This window comes from Phycodurus eques, chromosome 4 (assembly GCF_024500275.1).
Source record: "Phycodurus eques isolate BA_2022a chromosome 4, UOR_Pequ_1.1, whole genome shotgun sequence".
NCBI classification, from domain to species: Eukaryota; Metazoa; Chordata; class Actinopteri; order Syngnathiformes; family Syngnathidae; genus Phycodurus; species Phycodurus eques.
The window spans coordinates 30294133-30321958 of record NC_084528.1 but is presented as its reverse complement, the minus strand read 5'-3'; the positions used below and the strand labels follow the sequence as shown (position 1 = coordinate 30321958).

The 27826-nt window shown below is 40.4% G+C and overlaps 1 protein-coding gene across 1 annotated transcript in view; it reads right to left on the bottom strand.

Moving 5' to 3' along the window:
* Positions 1 to 27826, bottom strand: part of cdkal1 (CDK5 regulatory subunit associated protein 1-like 1) — a 212621-nt gene that overhangs the window by 89481 nt on the left and 95314 nt on the right. Inside the window, 1 exon segment of the mRNA XM_061675218.1 lies at positions 959 to 1125. Coding sequence (XP_061531202.1) covers positions 959 to 1125 — 167 coding nt within the window.

Here is a 27826-nt window from a genome sequence, read left to right as displayed (position 1 = left end):
ATTTGCTATATTATTATTACTCACTCGACACTACAGAATCGCATTTACTGTTTTTCAACTTTATCCCATTCTAAAAGGTTTTTAAAAAAAAAAAACACGGAAAACAGTAAACAATACGATGCTTTGTTGGGTTTACATATTCTTCTGTATTCACATTCAACTGAATTAACTTCATATAAAATAATGGCGACATTGTTTGGCCACAGCATGAATTACTGGTTTATGGTAATTATCTTTTCTTGATTCATCGAAAGAATTCCAACAAATAAGAGTCACTCGTCAAGCTAATCTCACACACTCCATTCAATATTTTGGTGTTGTGGTTTCTGATTACTCCTGCCCCCCAAAACAAACATGTTGCCTGAAAGCAGAGGTTAGTAAGGCTATTGCCTATTGAAAATTGTGACATGCTGTGCTGTTACCACTGACAGAGACAATAGATGTAGAAAAAAAATCCAGATAAACGGACAAAGTGAAAATTGGCAGATTTTAGTGATAGTAAGTCAGACTGACAAGACACATGGCGAAGAGCAGACTGAACGGCGAGAGAAAGAGAGTATAACAATGTCCATTGTTCCATTAGGCAAGGCAATAATGACTGATAAAATGAGACTACTAAAGAGGACACAATGGTCCTTAATTGACTCATTAGTGAGAGAGGAGAATGAACTGCACTAATGAATGGAGGTTTGCAGCTATACTGCTTTCTAAGCAAAACAAAAAGGCATTTAGTTTATTAAATCTAGACAAAGCAATATTTGTCCACTAAAAGGGACAACACAATATTCCACAGGGATAAGGCAAAAAGAAAAAATAAATAAATAGGAAAGAAATGCTCTATTGTCAATAATACATTTCCTTAAACACATTCCATCTAGTTTGTACGATATGTCCTGGTATCCTTGCCATAAATGAGCACTGATGATTTTGATAAACATTTTTTTTTAGCTTTCCATACCTCAAGGTGTTCCAGGATATAGGGTGGGTTGGTCATACCGAGCCTGAGCATGGCCCCTTCCGGAATTTCCGCCACCAGCCTCCACAGTAGCGTGGGCAGGTCAGTCCCAATGTCTCGACCATAAGCTCCTGTGTCCTCACTGGTCAGCCAGATTTCACACACTCCCTCTAAACAGACACAAAAACAAGGAAACATCGGATACGTCAACAAAAGACCCTTTTCCACCTGGCAGCATGATTCAGTAGGATTGAGTGCAGTATTGTATCTGATTCTTTTGGTGTTTTTATTGGAAATGATCCTAGCGTTAGGGTACTGGTAGCAGTATACTGCGGTCAACCGTGCATCAATCCACACGCTGCCGTCCACTGATTGGCTGACAGAGAATTACGACTTTCATGTTACAAGGGACTGTACAAACAGCATAAGAAAACGGTGTTAAAAAAAATTCTACATAAATAGGAATTATGAGCGTGCACCCCTTGTGGAGTATATGGATAATATTCGCCTTGTAGCACGTCACGTCATCTTTGATTAACTCATTGGCAAGCAGCATGCTGTCTTCCTGCTATGAAGACGCCTACATAGCCTGCGGTGGAAACACATGCCAGATCAAGGTGAAGCGCTTTAAACTGTACTGCGGAAAACAAAACTGAACTGTACTGCTGAGATGAGATGCAACTTAAATTTCACTACTGCATGCATAATAAACGGTCACGGTAAATACACGTATGTCAACCTCATTGTGGTGAATAGCATGCAATACACAAGAGGACCTTCTTTAATGTGAGTAGAACTTCCCCCTGGGGAATCATGTTGATCATTAATTGGATTTTATAGCACCTTAATTTAGAGTTACAGTAGGTCTGCAACAGGGATTGACTTTTGAACAAGAGAAGCTTTCATTTATCACAATTTCATGCATTAGGAAGAAAAATAAACTAGCAAATAATCAGGTCTTCTTTAAACTCATTTAGTGATCAAGCTCAACAACTACAACAACAATAACGTGCCATTTCTGCCAAATAGGGAGACTCCAAACCTAAAATGTAGAAATGAAAAATCCTTTTGGATCAAAGATAAAATGTCTTCAACAAACATCAGTTGCCTTGATTCAACTGTTGTGAATTACCATAACCTGGATGACTGAGAATCTATACAGACATTTTAATATGTCCATTTTTCATATTAGCAAAATTATTGGAACATATGACTCACAGGTGTGTTTTGCTGCCCAGGTGTGTTTCAATACAACGATGATTCAAACAATAAATATCGCTGAGTGGCAATCTATTTATTTAGTTCAATGTGTAAGAAGCATGTAAGCCAGAGAGCTGTCAAAAGGTGGAAAAATAAATAACGGTGAAGCTGAAAGTAAATTGGGGGGATCAATGATGAGAGGAAAACCCTTTACTAAAGTGAAGGAAAAGCTGAAGCTTCGACAAACAAATGATCTGCTCACAATCTCAAACTCAGCTCATCTGTGAAACTCAGCTCATTAATCTTCTGATGCAACACACAATGGCAGAAAAAAAACTCAAAAGTCTACATCAATATTTTGTCTTCAATTAAAGGAAAGATACACCCAGATTGATTGGGTTGATCCTTCATCATGCTGTGAAATAATGACCCAAAACAAATAAGAAGTTAATCAGTGGAAAGAAGTGGAATGTTTTAGACCGGCCAAATCAATATCGAGACTTAAAACTCTAAAGAATGTTTATTTTACGTGCTAAAGAAGAGACTGGAAGGAGTCGCCCCAACCAACAACTGAAAGAGGCTTCGGTGAAAGCTTGGAAAATAATCACAAATAAGCACCAATGCCAATGACAGTACACAAAATAAAAAGCCTAATTCCAATGAAGTTGGGATGTTGTGTAAAATGTAAATAAAAACAGAAAAAAATAATTTGCAAATACTTTTCAACCAATATTCAGTTGAATACACGACAAAGATGAGATATTTGAAACTGATGAACTTATTTTTGCAAATATTCACTCATTCTGAATTTGATGCCTGCAATACATTCCATAAAAGCTTGGACAGGGGCATGTTTACCACTGTGTTACAATACCTTTTAGTAAACACTCAATAAGCGTTGGGAACTGAGCACACTAATTATTGAAGCTTTGGACGTGAAATTCTTTCCCATTCTTGCTTAATGTACAACTTCCGTTGCTCAACAGTCTGGGGTCTCCGTTGGCGTATTTTGTGATTGATAATGCACCTGCATAAATGCGCCTGCACACATTTTTAATGGGAGACAGGTCTGGACTGGACTGGACTGGACTGGACTCGCACTCTTTTACTACGAAGCCACGCTGTTGTAACACGTACAAATGTGGTTTGGCATCGTCTTGCTGAAATAAGCAGGGATGTCACTGAAAAAGATGTTGCTTGCATGGCAGCAGACAGTATGTTGCTCCAAAACATGTATGTACCTTACAGCATTAACGGTGCCTTCAAGGATGTGCAAGATGCATTGTTACAAATAATGCTATCTTGTAAACTGTGTATCACATGTAGATGTGAAAATCTGTAAATAGAAGCAAATTTGTTGATCTCGTGTCCCATTCATCTTTTGTTGTCAGTCAACACAAAGAAATTTGACTTTGCTTTGAGTTGATACGACGGCAACGTTACTAAAAAAAAAAAAAAAAAATAGATGTTAAAAAATGTAGCTCCTTTTAACATTCATTCATTCATTCATCTTCCGTTCCGCTTATCCTCACTAGGGTCGCGGGCGTGCCGGAGCCTATCCCAGCTATCTTCGGGCGAGAGGCGGGGTACACCCTGAATTGGTCGCCAGCCAATACAATTAACATTCAGTTAAAAATGTACAATCAAAAATCACATTGTGCCCTTTAATTACTGTTAAAAGTTTATTTGTCATTGATTCAATGCTGCAAGGCCATCACAGTCAGTCACAATAATTAAAATAACCACCTTATAAACATGCATTGCCATAAAGTGAAGGTCATATACAGCAACAGGGGACTTATCCAGCTTCATGCTAAATTAGAGCAACACTCACTGCTACAGCTTAATGAGCTAACTGTCATTTGGCTGCAGGTCTGGAAATAGTTGATTGTCTGCTTAAGCTATGTGTTACGACATATCCCGGGATCATGCAGGCAAATCTAAATGCATTTGCACTTGCAGGGAGGCAGTGGTACACACTCACAAACACACAACTGTCATTACCATTAGCCAAGTGGAGTTGGACAGAAAGATGCATGTGGTCATTTGGAGAGGAGAAACGCTGTGGCTAATTGGATATGTATGAGTGTGGAAAACTTAAAGGAGTAAAAATACATAAAAGGTGCCCATAGACAAGAAAGATTAAAGATGATGGTAGCATAATTGTCCAGATTAAAAGAGTTTCTGAGGCTCATCATCATTGACAATAGGATCCACTAATGATTTTTTTTGCAGGACAGCTGCACCTACACCCACATCCATCAATCACATGTGATCAGATACAAAGCATGACACACACACACACAAACAACAGGATAGAGAGAATTAATTAAAGAATAGCCTGGTTCATTAAATTCACTTAATCACTTACTGAAGTTATTAATTTCAAATTTGAGGAAGCAAGTAGGCCTTATTTTAAGCATGGTCTGCTTTACAGTTCTACAGATAGAGGTGGTCAAGGTTAATAAAGGAATAAGGAATAAAATGTAAGATTAAAACCTGTGCCGTGGTGTTTTTTTTTGTGCCTGTGTGTTGTTTTTTTTCATGTAAAAAGTATCTGTAATGAGCCTTGAGCCTACTACAATGAAGATTAGCACACATTGGATGACACAATGATGCAGTGGAATAACCATGGCGTTGGATCCCTTACTTTGTGGCGATACAAGGTGGACAATGGAACCTGGAGCTCTTCGCTCATGACTGGCTTAGTACCTCAACTTTTGCAATATTAAGGGAGGACTTTGGTGTTAATTCTCAAGCATGAGCCATAATCCCCCCATAAATGTTGAAATAAGGACAAATGTGATATATTTGTCCAAGACTGCATGAGAATACTATACACAACACACAATAGGTGTGTCACTTCATTTTTTTAAATTTTTAGTTTTTAGATTAAATAATGCAAGGTGTCCTTGTCGTGATAGGTGCAATGCTTCAACAGACAACCACCTGGAGCACAGGACAAAACTTGCATGTGCACTGAGCTTTACAGACCACTGACCACTTGGAAATTAAAGGTAATGTTAAAAGTTGGATAGTGGCCTAAGAGAACAGGAACGAGAGAAAAAGGTTGAACCAAGTCGGAGTCCTTTCAACATTTTTTATCACTAAATGCAATCATCCAATGCTGACAAGCAAAACATGATTTAATTGACATTTTTAGAAGGGGAGGGGGGGGTACTGAAGCAGTTTGGTCATTGTTATAGCTTTCTTTAAAACTTTAAAAAATTATTTTTTCTCTTATTTATTCAGACAGAAGAAGAAGGCCATGGGGTAAAAAAAAAAAAAAAAAAAAAAAACATGGACTATTAGTTCATACAGTGGTGAATTTTGTTATTCTGCTTTTATTTATATATGTGTACAATGGGTACATTCACCATTGAGCTCATGTTACTTTGTTTAGCTTAAATGACACCACACGGTGTGCCAAGGTCTTACCCTCGCTTGCATCATGCACATCCCATGATTGAATGGATTCCTGTAGTTGCCACAAAAAAAAAAAAAAGACATCCCTTTTTGGGTCAAAGCGCTGTCCCAGTTAATTGCTGGTCACATGCTTTTGAAATAAATGACTACACCGGCTTTAAATGGACCTAGGAGCTAAAAATGTCCATTTCAAAACAAAATTCCAGTGACTCTTTGCACATGCTGGTGCCAAGCTGTATTGTACTGTCTAATATTCAAATGTTCCTGTGGTAATTATATTTAAGGGAAGGGGCACATTGCAAGGGTCACAATACACCCAATAACCTGCCCACTACAGTTGATTGCCTTCTCTGTTTGATCATTAGAGTCTTTGTATTATCACACCAATCGTGTTATTTTTGGCAAAAGATGTAGCCGTTGAGTTGGAAATGTTAGCCTGGTTTCCCTCATCTGTCTGCACTCACACATACACATCGACTACACAGCTGTTTCCTCTGGTTTCCATATGTGCAGCAGAGAGAGGGGCCACTAACGATCATGAATTTCATTGTTAATGCATTACTTGTAATATAAACAGAGAAGTTGACATCGTGAATTACAATTAACTTAATGTACAATAATCAATTCCCAGCGCTTTACCACAATAACAACTGTAACATAGTAAACTAAGGATGTTTACATGAAAAGTTCCATATACCGAAGCCAAAAAGTTTGAAAACACTCCCACTCTCCCATAACTGAAAATGTGGTAAAGACCTGTAGGAGCGAATAGCACTTGCCCTCTCAGATCCAATTCTTTCCAAGTTCAGAAGTGGTTTTCACCATATTTTGTATCGATGTCAAGAATTTAAATGTACGTACTGTACATAATGCGCTGGACACTGCAGCATTATATAAAAGTACACTTTGCTGGAGAAGTCTGAATATTCCATACAACTTTTGAATTGGATATCATTCTATTGTGGAGGTGGTCCAAATGTTGCGGCTGACCTTGTGTGCGCAACCCTCAAGCTTAACCATTTTTTCAGTAATCCAGAACAATTGGAAACAGGGGCCAGGCAGAAGAACTTTTCCTGCGCACAAATTCCATTCAGGTCACTTTGGCACAGCCTCGCAAAGACGGCAAAACAATGGAAGATGAAAGGAGACAAGGGGTTGGCGATACTAAATGTGGGCCAACAAAGAGCAGAGCCCACTTTGTTTAGGGTATGAACCTTCTCAGCTGCCAAAGAGAAGTACAGACACAAAGAATAATACACAGTACCAGAGGAAACAGCTGTGTACAGCCCAACCATACAATAGCACAGAGCTACACAAACATAAGTAAGGCTGCAGCTACCAAATATTTTTAGAATCGATTATTGCTTTGATTAGTCGAATACAAAAATATTACTTCATTGCGGTATTTTTTTTCCCCCAAATGACTGCTTATGAACAACTTATTGATGTTTATTCTGCATTGGTTCATGTTTAAACACAACCAAATAAACAACAGTGAAGCAATATCACACGAGAGGGAATGATGTACTCGCCAACGTTTCTGAAAGTGTATATTGTTATTGGGATATAAAATTGCCAATATCGGGATATTGTCCATATAGCACAGCACTACTAGAAGAAAGAGACTTGCTTGTATCGAGTAACAACTAAATAAGTTAATCAAAATACTGTATTGGAAACAGCCCTTAGTATTTATTACACAGTAAAGCTCAATTTATTTAACAAGAAATTAATGACATGACATGGCATGATGAATCATTTTTACTACTAAACTACTATATATCCCCCACAAACTAATCTAGTCTTGCCAACACTGTCTTAACACTAAGCCGCACGCACACTAACAGACCCGTGATATTGTTTATATGTAATTTCACATGGCATTATCACTATGTGCGCCACTTTTAAACAAATGGCAAGGCAGCAGGTGAGGTAGCAGATGATGCTTTGAAGCGGTTACGCGTTAAGCGTGACACATCTCATTGATTCAGGTGATTGGGAGCTGAATTCAAAGCCAGTGCTGAAACGCGAAAAGGTTCTTAAATTGTAATGAGAGACGAGAGGGCAAACCAAGACCAGATATTCTTCTGTCATGCTTGTTTCTTTTCCAGTAGTTTGTATTAATACATGCAAGAATTGTCATATTGTACATCAGGGAACATTTTCAGTTGCTTCTCTACAGGTTCCTACCTCTGTTTTATTGGTGGGTATTTTTTTTTAATTATCTATGAATTGCCATCTTTGTATAAAGTTTGAACAGATTGTGAGCATGAAAAGGATCCCATTAAACTGCAATAAAACCCAATTTTCCATGACCCAAACCAACCACTTACTTTGCATGTTACACAATATACAGCATCTTGAGGGTGAGCGAGGATGACGGAGGAGGAGTAAAATCATATAGGGCTCAATTCATTGCATTTTTTTTGTTTTTTGTTTTATATCGCTATCTGTGGAATTACCACGTAAACAAATCTGTCATCTATAGGACTTGTATATGTTCAATTTCAAATACTCTCGCCCTCATACATCACAAGGGCTTAAAACATGCTTCGCTGTGTGTTGCTTTGTGTCATGGAAAACAAGGATTCGATACAGTATAATAGGATCAGCTTCATGTGCATTATAATCTAATAAACACTACCACTCACGCAACCAGTAAGGAAGTGCATGACCTCATAACGGCAACAACAGCTGAGATAGAGCCCTTTCAGCATATTAGCTTAATAGATCTAGCAGCGTGTTTTCGGTTTCGTCTTGTAGCTGTAATTTAAAGCATTTTGAATCGAGAGAACGTGGAGTCAAACAAATTGGGAATGACGCACGTTACCATATTTTTTTAGTTAAACCATTTTCAATACTGTAGGCAGCATCGGCATCACTCAGTGAACACTCCTTTTTAAATTGTAAATAAGCCTCAACCATAACTTGTTCGCCTTGACTTGACCTGTCAACTCTCCACGTCGATTGCCATGGAGACGATAATTAGACAGAATATAAATATGCACAAACACACATCAGCCCACCGCAAAGAGAGAAGAGGATAAACATAGCGCAAGGATCGATACATTCCCCCAAGTGCATATTCAACTTGTTAAGTCACAGCAATTCACATCGGAACAACACAGCTAAAGAAAGAACAAAAATTAAATAGTACGTATTCTCAAGGTACAAGGTACTTTTATTGTCAATTCTTCAATATGCGTAACACATACAGATGATTGAAATTACGGTGCTCAAGGGCCCACGGTGCTACAAAAGACAGTACATATAATAACAGCAATACAAAAGCGAAATAAACTATAGTATATATATGCAGTATAAAAAGTAGTAATTGAATGTGCAAATATCAAAGGTCAGCTGATGTGTGCAACATAGTCAAGGTCAGAGAACCAAGGCAAATAAGACATTTATAAATTAGATGACAAAACCCCAATGCTACTAAAGTGGTTGGTGCGAGTCTGCGTCTAGTGTGAGCGTGTGTGTGCATGTATTGTGTGTGCGTTTGAGTGTGTTTGCATCTACATGTATGTGGGTCAGAGTTCAGAGTTCAGGTGGGCAGAGGACAGAAGAGGTAGATGGGGCAGAGCGAACAGAGAGTTCAGGGATTCACGTTATGTTCAGCACTTATAGCTTTTTATCATCATGAATAATTAAAACACAGCAAATGATGTTAAAGAAGAGGAACATTGCTCATGAATCTCACAGTGGATCAGTGGCAACTGCACGTTTCTTATCTTTCTACCCTTAAAGGTCCAGGGAGGCTGGGATTTGAACTCGCAGGCAGCTAAATCTTCGACTGTCACCTCGCCGTGCTGCCCTCCATTAGTAAAATAAGAATGCTTACTTCAAGAATGGTTGAATAAATTATGTGTTACTACAAACACTGCCGGCACGGTGAACGACTGGTTAGCACATCCACCTCACAGTTCTGAGGACCCGTGTTCAAATCCGGCTTCGCCTTGCATGTTCTCCCCGTGCCTGCGTGGTACTCCGAGTACTCCGGTTTCCTCTCACATCCCCAAAACATGCATGCTAAGTTAATTGAAGACTCTAAATTGTCCGTAGGTGCGAATGGTTGTTTGTTTATATGTGCCCTGTGATTGGCTGGCGACCAGTTCAGGGTGTATGCCACCTCTCGCACAGTGTCAGCTGGGATAGGCTCCAGTGCGCCCGTGACCCCACTGAGGATAAGCGATACGGAAAACGAATGGATGGACTACAAACATTTCTGGGGGAAACTAAAAGAACATTTAACCCAAGGGACAAATTGGAAGATCCAGTTTTATCTGAGAGCAGCTTCAGGTAAACTCATGAATGCAAGTAGCGTGCATGCATTTAGACACATCTACAAGTATGAAAAAGGGGAATACTCAAAGGTCAAACATGATCTGTTCTGGTACACTAATAAACCACAGAACTGTTTGGACCTCAAAACAATTATTCCCATAGAAATAAAAATGAATATTGTGTTGAAGAGTCAACTTTAAAAGCAACATTTAACAGTCGCTACACTACAGTTACTGTATGTCGCAATAAGTTCAATTTCCGGTTGGTCCTTCTGTAGCGGCATCAAAAACAGACCCAAAAGAAAACACGCACACACACTGAGCACGTGGCCTTTTGAGAAATATTTTCCCTAAAATTCATTCAGTTATGTTGTTTGGTTATGGTTAATGTATATTATGATGTGTTGTAATGTGCAGGGTCTGGTGTAAAAAGACTTACTTTTTCCTTTCAAAACAATGCTTGTGAAAATTTTTTGTAATTTGCTACATGATGTACTGCTGGGAAATACCACCTTGAATGTGTATTAGGCCTAAACGTAGGAGTTCTGTAATTATATGCGCGCTACCACAATCAAGAAATGATTAATTTCTTAATCACATATGAAGAGGGAGAACACACACATCTCATACATAAACGGGCGATAATTTTTTGTGCTGCGCCATTACTTCGAGGCCTGTCTGACCTTCAGTCACTTCTGTCCCACCCCCATCCGACAGTCAAGCCCCCATAGCCGTCTTGTGCCGTCGCAAAAAAACCTCCCCGCCCACTTCGGGAAAGAGACTAATTCGAGGCCAGATGTCAACAGCAGCAACTTGAGCAACTGAAAGTCGCAATAGAAAGTCAGACAGTGTGCAGGCTACAGCAATGACCATGTGTCATTGTCAATATTACCAACACTGTATGCGCAAGTGCTTTTTGATTTATGTGCAGCTTCCTGACATCAATATAACTCTTGTGACATAACTTCATTACACCATATGATAAATAAATTTTCCCCAATTATTTGATCCTGATGCTACCACAAATCAACCTGAACTTGAAGCTGTGTACAAAGATGATTATAAGATGAATAATCCTGATGATGATTATTACTATTGTATTCTTAAAATGCATTTGTGCACTGTTTGCTTCTTCCTCAATATGAAAACAATTCCTGGACAAATGCATATTTTAAGGATGGTATGCAGTATTCTTTGGTCACCTTTGAGTGACTAGAATGAACAAAATGCTGTAATGAAGATTCATATTTAAAGATGTAAACATTGATGCAATCACTCCCAGGCCACACCCATTTCCATACGCATGAACAAATGCCACGCACACACGGTTTAACGGGCATAATTAAATAGCTTAATTTAGAGTAACAACTGTTGATGTGGAGCGTGGGCATCATCATCCTCGCGGATTAAACCAACACGTACTTTTATGCAAAGTAGTGTTGATATTATGCAAATACTCCTTCTCAGGCATGTTTACATCAAAAAACACGCATGTATGTACGTACACGAATGTGCATGGATACATACACACACACACACACACACACACACACACACACAGATGTAGATGCATGTGAGCAACTTTAATGAAGAGCCAACACAATCCTTTAAACAACAAAACATGTCCGCTTTAACCTACTTTCACAGACTTTCCAAACTGCAGCCATGACCTTCTGTGCACGCATGCACATGAGATAAGGTGCCTGCATACATCAAAGCTTCTGCTGGTGTGTTTGTGAGTATGCTCGTGCGCACGCAACCTATGTGAGGAAAAACGTGCCATATAATACAACCCCAATTCCAATGAAGTTGGGACGTTGTGTTAAAATAAAATAAAAACAGAATACAATGATTTGCAAATCATTTTCAACCTATATTTAGTTGAATACACTACAAAGACAAGATATTTAATGTTCAAACTGATAAACCTTATTGTTTTTAGCAAATAATCATTAACTTAGAATTGTATGGCTGCAACACCTTCCAGAAAAGCTGGCACAGGTGGCAAAAAAGACTGAGAAAGTTGAGGAACGCTCATCAAACACCTGTTTGGAACATCCCGCAGGTGAACAGGCTAATTGGGAATAGGTGGGTGCCATGATTGGGTATAAAAGGCGCTTCCCTGAATTGCTCAGTCATTCACAAGGAAAGATGGGGCAAGGCTCACCTCTTTGTGAACAAGTGCGTGAGAAAATAGTCCGACAGTTTAAGGACAATGTTGCTCAATGTACAATTGCAAGGAATTTAGGGATTTCACCCTTTGACCTTCGATCCCTCAGGAGGCACTGCATCAAAAACCGACATCAATGTGTAAAGGATATCGCCACATGGGCTCAGGAACACTTCAGAAAACCAATGACAGTAAATACAGTTCGGCGCTACATCCGTAAGTGCAGCTTGAAAGTCTACTATGCAAAGCTAAAGCCATTTATCAACAACACCAAGAAACGCCGCCGGCTTCTCTGGGCCCGAGCTCATCTAAGATGGACTGACGCAAAGTGGAAAAGTGTTCTGTGGTCCAACGAGTCCACATTTCAAATTGTTTTTGGAAATTGTGGACGTCGTGTCCTCTGGGCCAAAGAGGAAAGAACCATCCTTACTGTTATGGACGCAAATTTCAAAAGCCAGCATCTGTGATGGTATGGGGCTGTGTTAGTGCCAATGGCATGGGTAACTTACACACCTGTGTAGGCACCATTAATGCTGAAAGGTACATACAGGTTTTGGAGAAACATATGCTGCCATCCAAGCAACGTCTTTTTCATGGACGCCCCTGCATATTTCAGCAAGACAATGCCAAACCATATTCTGCACCTGTTACAACAGCGTGGCTCCATAGTAAAAGAGTGCGGGTACGAGACTGGCCTGCCTGCAGTCCAGACCTGTCTCCCATTGAAAATGTGTGGCGCATTATGAAGCGTAAAATACGACAACGGAGACCCCGGACTGTTGAACAGCTGAAGCTGTACATCAAGCAAGAATGGGAAAGAATTCCACCTACAAAGCTTCAACAATGAGTGTCCTCAGTTCCCAAAGTTTTATTGAATGTTGTTAAAAGAAAAGGTGATGTAACACAGTGGTAAACATGACCCTGTCCCAGCTTTTTTGGAAAGTGTTGCAGCCATAAAATTATAAGTTAATGATTATTTGCTAAAAACAATAAAGTTTTTCAGTTCGAACATTAAATATCTTGTCTTCGTAGTGAATTCAATTAAAAATAGGTTGAACATGATTGGCAAATCATTGTATTGTTTTTATTTATGTATAACACAACGTCCCAACTTTATTGGTATTGGGGTTGTATATTGGTCAGACATATTGTATGGATCAGAAGTAATTGGCAGAGGGGCTCAGAGTACTGTACTCGTGCATGTGTGAGTGTGTGTGTGTGTGTGTGTGCTAGTATATATAGCCATGTTTGTATTTGCGGATGTGTATATAGGGTATATTGGAATGGATGTAACATCCTCTCTTTCATCTTTTTTTTCAAGACAGAAGTATCTTCTGAAGTTTCCCAAGCAGATGGCCGGCTACATAAGTGGAAAGCGAATCTGTTGGGACAAGTACAGCCCTCGACATCACAGCAGAACTGCAACTGCAAGAGTATTTCCTGTGAACCCGCGAGTGGAGGAATGCTGAACTGGTGGACGGAGAAAAAATAGGAGAGTAAAATTGCCAATCGACATTTATTCATGTTTCATAATAACGGCTGAACGTTTTTTTTTCCTCTTCCACTCGATATCGCAAGTTTTATTGACTATCCAAGAGTTTAAAATGCTTTTGGAAGAAAATTAAAGTGCTCCATTGTTAACTTGTCAAACAAACAGGGTGCGCCCGTAGAGAATTTAAAAATAGAGAAAAGATCAAATAAAATGAACACAGAGACAAAAGTATAGCGACAACTTTGTGGGAACAGTTTGGGGAAGCTCTTTTCCAAGCAGAGCTTCCGTGCACAAAGCAAGGTTGATAAAGGGCGTCGATTCATCTTCACCTTATACATTTGCAACGGCATATACCGGTTCCCCTTTTGATTCAATGTAAATAATGAACCACAAAACCAAAGTCACTTCCCCTTTGAAATCTCCATTTGCTGCATGTACAACTTTAATTCATTTTCCACACATCTAAATAAGAAGCAAGAGAGTAAAGCACTACTCTGAAATTCTGACTACAGCATAAAGAGGATTTGTTTTGTCATAGGCTACTAAAATGTACACCAACCAACATTATCCAGTCGTTTATGGTATTATATATGTACCATAAAGGTTGTTCCAATGAGCAATCTGGTTCCAATAATCAGATAATATCCTAAATTTAACTATTAAATTGCATTTAATCTATGAACTGATTCTCATAGTTTTTAATCAGAAATGAAGGAAAAGATAACATTTTTGGCTCTTGTCAAGATCTTGATTCATGTTAATTAATACAACACACAATTTGAATGTGATGCCAAAAATGAATTCAGTGACCAGTGAAACAATATCTTTGGCTGATGGATGACAGTGAATCCAGTGTTCCCAGATGGAGAAGCCACCAAAAGGCTAAAGAAAAACCAAATAGTAGTTCAGAGTTCATCCTTTGAGACTTGCTAAGACTCGCAAAATTTACTGATGTCTCATGTGACATCATGCTAAATGGTGATCTGGAGCAGTGACGCAACCGTAGGGGTATAAGGTAATTACAGAACCTGCGCGGTGTCCAATTTTTGAAGTTCAGCTTTATGGCCAGTGTGTGTGCGTGCATGACACGATGCAGGGCACTGACATCATTGTATATTTTTGTTGCACACCACTCAGAGAAGCACACCGAGCACATTGCAGGAAAGCCAGCCAAGGTGACAAAGTGAATGGGCACACAAACGCAGTCCCTCAGTTGAGTCTAAGGGGCTTCGGAGCCTTGCTCAAGAACACATATTCTGGGGAAGAAAAAAAAAAAAAAAACTGACTAAATAACTGTTTTAAAAATATATCTCCTAATTAATCAGTACCTTTTTCCAGGCCTAATTGAAACATTTTAACAAAGACATTGTTTTCAATTGCCGTATGTAGCTATGAATTACAAAAGTCGATATAAAAGGGTTATCCATCCAATGGGATTCATCCACACTTGACCCCACTGTCAGCCTATCAGGATAATGAACATGTACAATGCGTCATTAAAAGCACGAGTCGAAGCCAAGGAGAGAACGAATGTCGACGGGGAACCGGGATGAAAGGACGGAGAGGCTGTAGCGAGTGTCAGAGGGTCCAAGAGTCAAAGGAAGCCGTGGGGGGGCAAATCACGTCTCGGTTCACGGAGCCCACAGTACAGCACGGCACTGGCAGCACCACATACACACCCGCACGCACATAACGTATGGAAATGACTTCCTATTAAAAAGCCATTGAGGTGGTAATAGTTCCTATCTGCTGTCAAAGTCACATGCACACAAACACACACACACGGACGTGCACGCTTTTATGATTAATCAGACATAATAAGGTTTAACTTTAATTCAAGGCTGTCGACCTAATTTCTGTTCATATTGTGGAAGGATGTGTGCGCGTAGTGGCCTGTGTGCTTGTACAGGACCTAATTTGATAAATAATAATACGTCTGGTCAGTATTTATGCTAATATATTCATGACCCACCGGGAGGCATGAGGTTTGTGTTTGTTAATTTGTTGAGCCAGTAAGTGTGTGTGTGTGTGTACGTGTGTGTGTGTGTGTGTGTGTGTGTGTGTGTAAAATTAGTTACTGTGGCAAACCATGATGAACTTCACTTGCACCTTTTTGTGTTTCTTTGCTTATTGGTGACTACGTTGGTGACATCATGTATTTAGCTTGTATAGCAGTATTTGGAAAATGTCATTGCCTTATAAAAACTGCGTTCACGACAACATGTTAATTTTGAAGTTTGCTGTTTACATAGTTTTAATCATGTAAATATATCTTTGATGTAAATTATTAAACATGCACAATATTCTGTATTATTGCTCAGGGCTAATGACTTAATGAATGTAGTTTGTTGCACAAGTTGAATATTGCTAGAAACAGTATTATCAGAACAACACAAAGAGGAAATACAGAAAAAAAGAACAGTAAAGATTGCCTGAAGAGAAAGAAAATCTTCCCACATTTTACATCTTACCAAACTGACTTCAAGAGCATTTTCAACTGAAAACAAAAAAACTACTCCTTTGGCTGTTTGTTATTTTCAGCATGAAAGCGCAAACATTTTGTTGGGGTGGGGGGGTAAATGCATCTGAATGCTGAAAATGATCATCTGTGGGCATGTAATGCACAACTAAAAACAATTTGAATATAATCTTTCCCAAATAAGTCACCTGTCAAACCAAATCCTTCAGCAGTGAAAGGACAAGTCAAGTCAGGTCAGTTTTATTTACATAGCACCAATTGAAAACAGTTTTCTCAAGGCATTTTACACATTTAGCAGGTCAAGAAGTACAGTCATCTTCTCACTCATTCTTTATCAACTATGAAACGTGACTCATATTACAGCATCAGACTGATTCGCCATCGTTTTTGTCTGCATGACTGCATTATGCTCCCCCCTGGGGGCCAAGGCGGGCACACCGGAAGGAGCAGCACAATGAATTCAATTACAGCATTAAATCATCATTTGTCACACTGTTTAATGATTTATGTTTTATTTGATAATGTTACATTATGTTATGCTACAAACAAAAACAAAGAATAGTTTTTGTATTTTGTACTTGTGAGGGATCTCCAATAGGAGGCAACGACCACTGTAGACTAGAGAGGACACACACACACACACACACACACACACACGCTTCATCAACATGGGAGTGTTTTGCTCCTAACCCACATACACAATGAGGGTGTGAGGGAATCAAAGAGAAGGCTTTTCTCCAGCATGACAGATGCGAGGAGAGGCCATCTTGTCAGGCAGAAACACTCAACAGCTTCTTCAGCCGAAAACCTGAAGTGACATTTACTGGTGGTGGAGAGCCAGCGAGACATGTCAGCGCAGTCACAAATGCAGACGCATAAACAAGCACGCAGCAGAATTACACTAAACTGCAGAAACCAAGTGGAGCACATGATTTTCTTTTCTGGGCTCTCTTAGACACACAGTACAGTGTTACATTTTATACCAATTTGTGAACACATTACTATGTTAAAAGTGTAAGAAGCTACAATTTACTGCAACACATACAATAAGACAATGTAACAATACTTCACAATGTAACAATAGTTGACAATTGCACGAACATTGGCCATAGCCTGTGGAACCTTTCGTCCAGTACTGAGCTGACCCCTCAAAAATTATTGGAGAAAGTTTGACTGACGGGACAAAGATGCCCATTTATCAAAGAGGATGAACATTTAGCAAAGTGACGGAAAGGCTAAGGATTTGAGAAAGAAAGGATCTGCTCATGATCGCAAACATTTGCCAACCCGGAAGTAATGATGTCATGGCTTGGGTTTGCATCACAGGCTCAATCTTCATTGACAATGGAAGAAGCCAAACAAACTCAGAAGTCTACAGAAACATTTTGTCTGCCAATTTAATGAAAGACGCAACCTAACTGATTGGAGGATCTTTCATCATGCATGCACTTTACCTGCTAAAGTGAAGACTGAAAGGGGGCAACCACCCAAAACAAATAACAGTTGAAAGAGGCTGTCCCGAAAGCCCGGAAACACATTTTTACAGGTCCGTGACGTCAATGCATTGCAGGCTTGATGCCTTTATTGCAAGCAAAGGATTTGGGACTAAATATTATTTTGAAGTCAATATGTTCCAATAATTTTGCTTACCTAAAATGTGGAATTTCATTACAAATAATGTTTCTAATCTGATACCTCAAAATAAAAGCTGTTTATCAGTTGCCTACTGTCAAATTCATCTTTTAATGTCAAACCCAAATATTTTTTGTCTACAGCCAAAATAAAGGAATTGGCCTCACAAAAAATACATACATAAATACCACATAACCTTTTTGAACAAAATAAGAATTGTGTTTCCTCAGAAGAACATGCAACTAGTAACACTGCAGCACGGACTTGAACAGAAGTTGACCAGACTGCAGGCTGACACAGATGGATGCCCCAACTTGTACACACATGTACTCAACTTGGAAGGTCCAGGAATATGTAGCAATGACCAACATTATATATACACATACACACATATACATATATATATATATACACATACACACATATACATATATATATATATATATATATATATATATATATATATATATATACACACACATACATATATATATATATATATACACACACATACATATATATATATATATATATATATATATATATATACACACACACACACACCTTTCTAATAGTTCAAATTTTCCATGAATGTTTTTTTTTGTGCCCTTATATTCTTCTTATCTTCTCACATTTGGATTTCTACCTTTTTGTTTACTTCAAATTACTTTTTCTTTGCATGTCTGAAATACCTGTGAAGTCATGTAACTGTCAGTCTTGCTCATTTTGCCAAGTAAATGTACTTTCAATTCCATAAAACTGATGTTAATGTCAACCACTTTTAAGCTCCACAAAAGTATTGCACACTATATCTATATCGAAAAGCTAACCTCAAAAATAACTTTTTGACATTTAAATATAAAAAGGGGGAATACATGTGGAACGATGAAGCGCCCGCTTTCAAATAGTTTGTTGACATTGCGTGCAATATTTTCATGATGTTTGATTGAAAAATGATGAAAAAAGCTGAACATACAAAGCCACTTGTCAAATAATGATGCCTCCCATAAGATATTCGGATTTCAGTCACACTGCAACTTCGAACACATTCAGGAACATATTTGTTTCTTCATGTTGATTCCCTTGAGTAGTAAAACACAATTATTTTTCCAGTCAGGCAAGGGGAATAAATCCATGTGCAACCTGAAGCAGCTAAAGAAAGCAAGTGAGTTAAAAAAGTGGAAGGGAACATTACTGGAGGACATGCACAACAGTTTGCAGCATTTTCAAACATTTCTCAGAGCAAATGTCTGTGTGGGTATAAGTGTGTGCATGAGCTGTCCCCCCGTAGCCCATTCGTGTCACCCACCGCTAGGGGCTCGTGGCTGTGGCCATGGGTGGCCCATTCTGTGAGAACTGATCCCTGCAGGGAGTGTGAAAAAGAAAACCCTACATGACATCAAAATAAACATCACGAGGAGGACACGCACACAAGCAAGCAAGAATGCACACACAGTCGCAGGGGGGGCAGAAGTGTAGCAGCGATAACAGACCCCGAGAGCAAAGTCATTTCTATGAAATGCTTGAAGACATCAATGCAGCCACCATCACATGGTTTTATAGGACAATTCTGCAAAAAAAAAAAGTCTGCTTTTTTTCCGGAGGGATAGCTAAGCTGCTAATTAAAACAAATGTATATATCAGACATGCCCATCAACTTTACAACTAGTAGCTTTGAGGTAATTGTTCCCATAGTCTACACAGGCTAAAACAATTACATGTACAACAAAGAGAAATAAATAAACATGTTTACTGAGTCCAATGTACCGTTTTTAAGGCCGTTTTGTCTCGACTTGCTTGCTGTCACCTTGCTCTTAACTTGTGGACTGTTTTGACAGAAAAACAGGATCGTACATAAACCTCCAGGCTTGATTCTTTTTCTATTGCTGTAGATACATCTTGATTTGTAAGTGCAATTTACGAATATTTTGTTTTCACCAAATATATATCTGCGCACAGCAAAAACTAAGATTCTGACCTTTTGTTAAAATGACTTGATAAAGTTAAATATCATTCGATAGAATGTTTTCTGTTCACAGTTCCTGGATTTAGCATTGGTTTTTGAAGTGAGCAAATGCTTTTATTCTGTATTCAACTTTACTCTTTACTTTTCGGTCTACGATTGGTACAAAGAAAACAATCTACTCTGCAGTTCTTTTACACCCAAAGCTGTTGTAATGTGTTACTAGGCATATGCCAGCAACATGCCAGACAATCAAACTTTAAACGTAAGTATTGTGTTCAAGCTATATATATATATATGTATATATATATATATATATATATTAATCAGACAATCTTAGGATTGTATATTTTCTCAAAATAAATCTGAAGTCTAAGCCTTGCATTTACACCACCACTGATTCATTGTACCTGCTATAGGAAAATTCCTTTATACACTAAGCTTCTTTTATAGAAAGCATTTCTAATTCCCATAACAGCAATATCACCATTCTCTGCCTGGCACCCCCTATTCATGTTGCAGCATGGGAATTGCTAATGCACGGTAAAATGTGCTGAGCTATTTCAAAAGTACTGCTTTTATTGCTGTGTTTCAATGCAGATAAGCCATGGCAGAGCATCAGACATTTATGACGGAATGATCCCACAATGTTCACTTGTTGATCAAAGACACCAGGCACTGCAAGCAATGGTGTGATTTGAACCAAAACAGATAGCTGAGAATGATGCTAAAGAGACAGAATAGATTGAATGTGAGGGAGGATCAGAAGGGGAGACGGGAATGACCAAGAGAGAGCGCAGAGGGGCAAAAAGAAAAGCAAAACACATGAGGATGGAAGAAGCATCACTGCTTGTAATGTGGGAGTCAAGTGGCTGAATGGATCCAGGCAGGGAAAAAGGCAAATAGCCAAAGTGGGTCAAGTTGCATAATGTCTCAATTGAGCAATCATCACATTATCTGAATTTGAAAAATTTGAAAACAGTGCCCAGCCACTGCTCACATGTTGACATTTTACTTGCCAACACATTTCAGTCTCAACATTTCAGCTTTTAGTGTTCTCGGCTGAGGTGGCCGACCGGAGCTGTGGTCGGTGCCTGTCGTGGCAGAAATCCCCGAACCCGTTGATGGACACCAACGGTGAGGGATGCCGTCAAGCTGAAAGAGGAGTCCTATCGGGCCTTTTTGGCCCCTGGGACTCCTGAGGCAGCTGATGGGTACCGGCTGGGCAAGCAGAACGCAGCTTTGGTGGTCGCTGAAGCACAGTGGGGATGGGGAGCTGCTGACCTCGACTCGGGACGTTGTGAGTCGGTGGGGAGAATACTTCGAAGAGAATACTTCAATTCCACTGACACGCCTTCCCATGAGGAAGCAGAGTCTGGGTTCTCTGAGGCGGGCTCTCCTATCTCTGGGGTTGAGGTCACCGAGGTGGTTAAAAAGCTCCTTGGTGGCAAGGCCCCGGGGGTGGATGAGATCCACCCGGAGTTCCTCAAAGCTCTGGATGTTGTGGGGCTGTCCTGGTTGACACGCCTCTGCAACATCACGTGGACATCGGGGACAGTCCCTCTGGATTGGCAGACTGGCGTGGTGGCCCCCCTTTTTAAGAAGGGGGACCGGAGGGTGTGTTCCAACTACAGGGGGATCACACTCCTCAGCCTCCCTGGTAAGGTTGATTCAGGGGTGCTGGAGAGGATGGTCCGTCGGGAAGTCAAATCTCAGATTCAGGAGGAGCAGGGTGGTTTTCGTCCTGGCCGTGGAACAGCGGGCCAGCTCTACACCCTCGGCAGAGTCCTCGATGGTGCATGGGAGTTTGCCCAACCAGTCTACATGTGTTTTGTGGAGTTGGAGAAGGCGTTCGACCGTATCCCTCGGGGAGTCCTGGGTGCTTCGGGATTATGAGGTACCGAACCCCCTGATACGGGCTGTTCGGTCCCTGTACGCCCGGAGTCAGAGTTTGGTCCGCATAACCGGCAGTAAGTCGGACTCGTTCCCAGTGAGGGTTGGACTCCACCAAGGCTGCCCTTTGTCACCGATTCTGTTCAGAACCTTTATGGACAGAATTTCAAGGCGCAGCCGAGGTGTAGAGGGGGTCCGGTTTGGTGGCCTCAGTATTGCATCTCTGCTTTTTGCAGATGATGTGGTTCTGTTGGTTTCATCAAGCCGTGATCTCCAACTCTCACTGGAATAGTTCGCAGCAGAGTGTGAAGCGGCTGGGATGAGAATCACCACCTCCAAATCTGAGACCGTGGTCCTCAGTCGGGTGGCGTACCCTGTCCAGGTCAGGGATGAGATCCTGTCCCAAGTGGAGGAGTTCAAGTATCTTGGGGTCTTGTTCACGAGTGAGGGAAGAATGGAACGGGAGATCGTCAGGCGGATCAGTGCAGCGTCTGCAGTGATGCAGACTTTGTATCGGTCCAGTTGTGGTAAAGAAGGAGCTAAGCTGAAAGGCGAAGCTCTTAATTTAGCGGTCAATCTACGTTCCTACCCTCACCTATGGTCACGAGCTGTGGGGCGTGACCGAAAGAACAAGATCCCGGACTCAAATGAGTTTCCTCCACAGGGTGTCCGGGCTCTCCCTTAGAGATAGGGTGAGAAGCTCGGTCATCATCTCAGAGTAGAGTCGCTGCTCCTCCACATCGAGAGGAGCTAGATGAGGTGGCTGGGGCATCCGATTCGGATGCCTATCGGACGTCTCCCCGGTGAGGTGTTCCGGGCATGTCCCACCGGGAGGAGACCCCGGGGACGATCCAGGACACGCTGGAGAGACTATGTCTTTCGGCTGGCCTGGGAACGCCTCGGGATCCCCCCGGAAGAGCTGGATGAAGTGGCTGGGGAGAGGGAAGTATGGGCGTCCCTGCTAAAGCTACTGCCCCCGCGATCCGACCTCGGATAAGTGGTAGAAAATGGATGGATGGGTGTTCTTTTCAGGTATTTTATCAGATTTCTTCCTCAGGGAGAGATTTGTCTTCATTACAGCATTGGTGTGCGATTCATGTGAAGTATGTTGATACTCAGATTTTTCTTTGCCATTTTCAAGATAAATACAACTTATGTTTGAATAAATAAATTAATACAACAATAAAAACTTGTGGCGGGCTAGGACTTTTCTAATTGTGTGGATTCCCCCATCGATTTTAGTCTGTCATTTATACTGTACACCTTTCTTTCCAGATATGCACTCTGGGTGGAGCAAACCTAACCCCGAAAATCTGGTATTCCGGCCATTCTCCTGTCGCCTTATGCAATTTTCCTCCCATGCGATAGAGGCTGTATTAAATAAAGTGCACCGGGGAAGGTAAAACATTTTATTGCACTTGAAGTTCAGATTTAGTTAGGGTCTTTTTCAGGGATTTCAATGACATTAACAAGTCAAAATTCATGCCCCCAGGATTTCCAGGCAGCCTGGGATGTCAGTAAATCACGCCTTTTTGGTGTCTGCGCACTCATTCCCAGGTTACGGTCGGTGGGTGTGTCAGAAGTCTGGATAAAGGAATCCATGTAGATGAAAAGTATCATGTCCAGAATCAGATCGGAATCAGGTGTGTAAATCCATTTTATTCTTCTATTATTTAAATTAGTTTATGTAATTTTAATGCTGATTATAATCCCTCTAGGGGAAATTCAATTTACACTCTGCTCCATGTATTTTGTGTTGCATACTACATGTATTTTGTGTTGCATACCACGCACATAGAAAAGCTGGCATGCAAGGAGAAATGTCAAGAGTGAAAAGGTTCCCCCCAAATTTGGGTGAATTTCAAACAGTACGACTGCCGGGGGCTTAAAGTTCAGAAGTTGCACTGTTTTCAAATTCCTTGTCACTATTCTTAATAGCTTTGTTCCCAGATGCAGCAGACAGCTGTTTCCAGTGAAAAGCTACGTGAAATTCACCAGCCATTATCACCCAGGCTATAGTTAGAATTCAATTGCCTATCTTCCTTAATCAGGTGGCACTGACCCTTTTTTAAATGAATGGCATGTTAGTCTGCTAAACAAATCCATCTCTTTATTACTATTACTATTATTTATGAATGGCCAAGACACGGTAATCACTTTGTCCATGCTGGCATGAGCACACAGTTATTTGACTACTTTGTCTCTTTAAAGCACTTCAACTTTAATGGTGAATTGTGCGACACAAAACATTTTACAGAAACAAACTTGAAAAAAAAAAAATAATTATACTATGTGAATCACTGAAGAGGAATACTTTCTCTGAAGTGTTTGAGGAAACCAAAGGATAGAAAAGTGACACAGAACAGAACTCATCGGTATCAATCAGGATTTTGTTTGGTGACACACGGCCAAAAGGCTGAAAGGGTTCAGACAACGGCTTGTGTAGATTAAACAGCCCAATTAATCTCTCCTTCTTCAGCCTGCCAAATTCCAGGTCTCAACTTCAAAGCACACACAAAGTTGAGGACTTGAGCCATTTGTACATTTTTCATTCATGTGTGACTCAGTGGGCTTATGGAAACAACCTTGTAGTCATGTAGTCTCTTATCTTCAATAGTAGAGTGACGGGCTACGAACCAGTCAGGGCAGAGTGCAAAAGCTTCCTTATGTTGCCCGAGGAGATAAAACCATTTTATGGAAAGGGGGGGGGGGGGGGGGGGGGGAGGTAAGCTCAAAAGGGAATGAAACTTCAAATTCAAGATGAAATTATATCAGTGATCTTGTGACATGAAGAGAATAAAGCGTGAAAGACTATGAAGCAGTGCAGAAGGAAATGCTGGTGAAGGGGGAAAACAGGAGAGCAAAATAATAAAGAAGTCATAAGTTATTGAGAAGAGTTCAGTACAGTACAACAACCCTCAGATGGGTCAGAGGCTCCGAGGGGAATTTATTTATTGAGCATGTGTCATAGGATAAGCATAAAGACACCTGCCAATGGATGGCGATGAGGTAACAAACTGAATCTGACCTGCATGTCATCATTACCTCTCTTCTTAGTACAAGTGACGTAACCATTTGACAATGTTAAAACAATTGCATGCTATTTTGTTGACTTTTCCAAAGGCTTCCATTAATCTGAGAAGTTTCAAAACGGGACGTTATAGCTCATGATTTTTGTTGTTGTTGTTGTTTTGCATTACATGAAAAAACAGGCAAAACATATATATATATATATATATATATATATATAAATCTGCAAAACAAGGAAGGTGACAATTATTCTTCATCAATTTGGGGCTTTAATGGACAATAACGGAGTAAATAGGTAATCTTGTAACTTGATATACTATATAGATGACAATGAAATTGTCTGTTTCATATCTGAAGAAAGAAAAGCACACAAACAGAACGACAGTGGTGTTATCATGGGGTGGGGGAGCCAAAAAATGAGTCAGAGGATTGAGAGGGGTTAAACATTTTAACAGGCGCAAACCGACTCTTAGGAGGATGAATGTACATGTGTGAAGGCCTTACAGACAATAAACAAGTTCACTGGGTGAGCACATGGTCTCATCTTAAACCTAAGTGTTGTACTGCCACCTATAGACTGAATATGCAACTGCTCTCCCCTCCCCCACAGAGCAGTCAGCTTCAATATACAGCCTTGTTTTAAGAGAACCGGGAGAGTTGAGTAGCGGTAAAAAAGCTCCCAAAATCATTAAATTTAAGAGAGGGGAAAATTGTGAGGCAGCGCAGCGATGGGAGAACCTAAAAAAATACACTACAGTACTTTGAGGGGGGGGGGAAGCTTTTTGGTAGTTACACATTTCAATAGAAAAATGAACAAATGAAGCTGCAATTTAAAAAGAAAGCGGATCATTAAATCTAGACATACGTGAAGTAATGCTGTCCAACGACTGTGGAAAAAGGACAGAGGAAAAAGGTGTGGACACAAGTTCACAGAGGACAGAGCAGATGGCGCACACACACACATACATACACGCACACACAAGCACACACTGGTGACATAATAGCAGCATGCCAGGTGTGCAGTTGGTGGCCTGCAGTCTGGCATGGGCCAAAGTGTGCAAGTGTGTACTGTCTCAATCCCTCGCTGTCTTTGTGTGAAAAGGGCCCCCTATTCACTCCACTCTGCTGCCAGCTTGGCACTTAATCACAGGACAACACTAACACACCCGCGCGCACACACACCAGAACACACTCGCGCAAACACCACCCTCTGTTGCCTTTTTGTCCACCCTCTGGAGCGACTGAAAAGACGCCAACGGAGAATCAAGAGAGAAACAAATCAAATACAATATTTTGGATGAACTTTATGATGAATATGTAAACAAAAGACGAGAAATAGAAATGTCAACTTACTCCTGCACTAACAAATTCACCGACACCACACAGACGCACACACATAGACACACACATGCACAAAGGAGCATGGCCATGCATAATGAGCGGTGGTAGAGGTGAGACAGCAGCTGTGTTGTCCAAATCGGGCCTCGAGAGAGTGCCCGAGGAAAGTGTGGATGACTTTCTGTCGTGGTAGGGACAAATGGCTGGATGCAGAGAGCATTGTGAGGATAGTTTGACTTGTCAAATGACAACGTTTCAAAACAAACTTTGGGTTGGATTTTTGTGCTGTGTGTGCATGTGGGTCCACACATACAACAGAAGTATAAATGGGAAAATTTGTATGTTCGTGATTCCTGGTGTTCAATGCAGGACATAAAACCACATTGCCATGGAAAACATCATATTGGAATTTAAAAAAGTCCTCTTAGCAAGTCCACAACATGTCATTTCTACTCCAAGACTGGCACAATATTTCTGTGTATACTGTGGATCAAGATCATCAATACTGGTGTTATGGAATATTCAAACTGATGAGCGTTTAATTTTGGTTTCCATATTTGGTCATGCAAAAACTATACAATCGTCAACTTTTAAATAGTAATATTTAATGGCAGAACATGAGCAGAATAATGCTGCCTGGAGGAGTTAGTGGAAGTCAACTTCCCATTGATGGTGTTACCAAATTCTTGAGAATGGAACACTGAAGCTTAATGAATAGCGCCTCTGTTGGTTACAGTCAAGTACTGCATTCCACTTAGCCTCATTTGCCTTCATTTGTTATTCAAAATCAATGCCACACAGTCAACAGAATTCTTAACTATCAATTAATCCATGCCTATGTCAATCGCTACCTAAAATCTTTAACCATCTTAGTCTGGAACCGACCATAAGCAACAATAAAGCTTCTCTCCACGAAAAATGTAACATTTCCTTCAAGAGCACAATTGACTTCATTCTGAATACATTAAGCCTCAAAGATTTGCAAAGAAAGTAGTCAGGAAATGTTTCTAGTGGCATACATGTGAACTCTGCTCCGAGTGTGTGGTTTAGAATTCAGTGGCCGCACAAGAGCCAGATAATGAAAACTGTTGCTGGAGCCTAAACTATGTCTGAGCGCGGAAGCGCACACATGGGGAGACTTTTCTTGCTTGAAAATGGCAGCTTCTCAGTCTACGAGAGCTTCTATCCAGAAATCAATTTTAGCCCTTCCATGAGAGCTTTAGCCTCGGATAATAACTTTGGCTAGAATTTATTTAGCAAGGCGGGAGTTTATTCAAATAGACGGCACATGGTGGTGACTCAACTACAATCAATGCAGCCCTGTCAATATTGAAATCTTTCCAATCTGTCATCTACGCAGCAATAGAAGACATTTGACAGAACCTTCATATTGACATATAGGCATTCAGGATTGTACCCATATACTGATCCTTCTATTAAAAACAAATCTATGAACCCTATAAATCTCGCAATCTCTTAGGCCCTGACCTTGGCATTGTTAATGACTGGCTGGCTCTACTTACAGGGTTAATAATAATCTTTTTGTACTTCAGATGTGAAAATTCCAGTAACCAAAAATTCAGTTCTACCAATAAAACTGGTAGAACCGCTGACCCGTGGAGGATTGTTCCTGGCAAACTTTGGCATCCTTGCCTGCCCATGTGTCACGTTACAGCAGTTGCAGCAGCAGAGGTAAACAGGAGCTGACACCTGTCACAGATGTTGCAGCAAGGCAGTGAGCTTGCCCACATATCTATCTGAGGCTATCTGTCAAACGCCATCCAGCTGATGCCAGGGAAATAAACGGCGTCATTCTTGCTGTTTGAAATTGATCGTTCAGTCATGTGGAAATGACAGAATAAGGAAGATTAAACATGGGCATATTGGACATTTGTTTTCATTGGACAGCAGAGCACAGGAGGCTATTCAACCTTTGACTGGTTCACATTTATAATTCCT